General features: G+C 60.8%; 1 protein-coding gene across 1 annotated transcript; it reads right to left on the bottom strand.

Moving 5' to 3' along the window:
- Positions 1-214: 214 nt before the first annotated feature.
- On the bottom strand, positions 215-1,082 carry LOC142066391 (natriuretic peptides A-like). Its single transcript, XM_075113751.1, has 3 exons — positions 878-1,082; positions 494-788; positions 215-364 (listed from the first exon to the last, which is right to left on the bottom strand). Exons 1-3 carry the CDS (start codon positions 986-988, stop codon positions 339-341), a joined length of 432 nt encoding a protein of 143 aa, XP_074969852.1. The 5' UTR covers positions 989-1,082; the 3' UTR covers positions 215-338.
- Between the last annotated feature and the right edge of the window lie 1,009 nt (positions 1,083-2,091).

Genomic DNA, 2,091 nt, shown 5'->3' with positions numbered 1-2,091 from the left:
TCTCCGGTGCAGCGTGAGCGTTGGCCCCGGGAGGAGGCGACCGCCGTCCTGCCGCTGCTCCGGCGAAGGCTTGGCCGGGCCGGGTGGGATGCTCTGGCCAGGGTCGGAACCGAGCCCTCGGGGCAGAGGGAGAGGAGCGCTCGGGAGCGCATTTCTGCATCTTCTGACCGTGTGCTACACCGTGACCGATAAAACACTCACAGAAGGCAACGCAGGCTTTGTACAAAAGTTTATTGCTCCATACCCGACCCCCGCGGAGGCTCCGGGGGGAGCCTGGCCGTCCGGCTGCAGGACACCGGCCTGGAGGCTCAGGAAGCGCTTGGGAGCCGGCCCCGGCTTCAGCTTCTCCCTCTCCTCCAGAAACCTGGGAGAGAAGGGCAGAGAGCTGCCGGGGGAGCCGCTCCGGGCTTTCAGCCGGGGACAGCGGCCGCTCTCAGCGGCTGCCCCGGCCGCCCCCGCTTCCCGCAGCCGCGGGCTCCGACCCGGCACCTACGGGCTTTGTACTGGTTGCATCCCAGCCCCGTCTGCGCGCCGATCCTCTCCATCCTCGTCCCAAAGCAGCCGGAGAAGTGCCTCCGTCTGTAGGAGGAGAGGAGGCTCCTCCACTGGCTCTGCCCCTCCGCCGGCTGCGGAGAGCTGGGCGCCGGGAACGGGGCAGCCCCCGGGCCGCTCGCCGCCCCCGGGAGCTCCCACTCGGGGCCGCCGGCCTCAGCCCCGGCCACCGGCTCCTCTTCCAGGCCCGCTTCCTCTTCCTCCTCCCGGAGCCGCCCCAGAGCTTCCAGGAGGTCCTGCAGAGGGACGGAGAGGGAAGGAGCGGCGGCCGCGGCGGGGGGCACGGGGAGTCCCGCTCCTGCCCGCTTCGCCCCGGCCCCGGTACCTGCAGGGACCGCAGCTCCGCACCGTGCTCGCCGCCGGCCGGCTGCGCTCCTGCCCATGGCAGGACGAGCAGCAGCAGCGAGGCCCCGCAGCACAGAGCCGAGAGCTGCATCCTGTCCTGTCCTGTCCTTATCCTATCCTTATCCTATCCTATCCCATCCCAGCTCGACACCCTGTTGGTGCTTTGCCCACGGATACCTCTCCTTATATCCCCACTCTCTGCCCGGAGGGAGCTCAGCTGCCTCCTGCCAGATCCCCGCAGGAGCCGGAGTGCCACACTCTGCCCCCCGGTTTCGATAAGGGAACTGGTTACAACTGGCCCCACAGGTGACCCTCCAGGAGAGGGGGGTCCCCTGAGTGCAGCAAATCCTCCAGAGGGAGAGAACTGCCCTGAGTCATCTCCTCCCCTCCTGGCAGCACGCATTTCCCAGTGATTTCCCCTCCCTCTGCTCTCCATCATTCTTAGGTAGGGGTTGATGCAGTGAAAGGACCTTGTGCTTCCTGCCCGTTTGCTCTGCCTCACATCTGCAGGCACGCAGGAGCTGTGAGCTGGCCCAAGCAGGGGGTTCATTTCCCCTCCAAGGGCATGAGGGACGGATCATTTCTTCTCCATGGGGGAGAGAAGTGGGAAGAATCAGAAATTTTCCATTGTCTGCAGCAGGTCCCAACAGCTTTTCCTTCTCTGTGTACATATTTTTGTGCTGTGTGAATAGACCACATCCTGAAATTCGGGTTTAGGAGATTTCCCTTCCTTGCAAGTTCGTTTGACGATGGTTCTTGCCTTCCTCTGGCACTGTCAGCAAACCCTTCACTCTATAGCTAAGAGGCACTAACCTTTTAGTGGCCTAAGTCTGCCCTGAGTGACGGTACAGCCAACCACTTTGCGATAAACATTACTTGCTCTCCATGCCTGGCTACAGCAGTGAATCAGTCACCACCTTCTCCACATATCCCACCATCTTTCCCATAAATGATGGTGTGTTCTGTCCCCCACAGCTTGGGTTGGAGGGAGGAATTGCTGTGGAACAAATGTTCTTTCCAGAAAGCCCAAAGAAAGATATTTTGTAGATCTTTGGATTTAGGCTCCCCAGATAAAAGTGCCTGAATTACCAATTTGGCAGCTGTAACAGGCAGCCTGTTTGCGTGAAAGTTTCTCTTATTTTACCTCAGAGCTTTAGAGCAGTTTCTTACTAACTTTCAGTAAAACTTTTGACA

This window comes from Phalacrocorax aristotelis, chromosome 19 (assembly GCF_949628215.1).
Source record: "Phalacrocorax aristotelis chromosome 19, bGulAri2.1, whole genome shotgun sequence".
Taxonomy (NCBI): domain Eukaryota; kingdom Metazoa; phylum Chordata; class Aves; order Suliformes; family Phalacrocoracidae; genus Phalacrocorax; species Phalacrocorax aristotelis.
Note: the sequence above shows the minus strand (reverse complement) of the source record. Positions and strands in the feature narration are given on the sequence as shown.

What these genes read in the sequence shown, in the direction of transcription:
- LOC142066391 (XM_075113751.1), bottom strand. Translation starts at nt 988, where the DNA reads ATGCAGCTCTCGGCTCTGTGCTGCGGGGCCTCGCTGCTGCTGCTCGTC. An exon ending in CGGAGCTGCGGTCCCTGCAG is followed by an intron (nt 789 to 877) that starts GTACCGGGGCCG and finishes GTCCCTCTGCAG; the next exon opens with GACCTCCTGGAAGCTCTGGG. An exon ending in ATGCAACCAGTACAAAGCCC is followed by an intron (nt 365 to 493) that starts GTAGGTGCCGGG and finishes CTTCTCTCCCAG; the next exon opens with GTTTCTGGAGGAGAGGGAGA.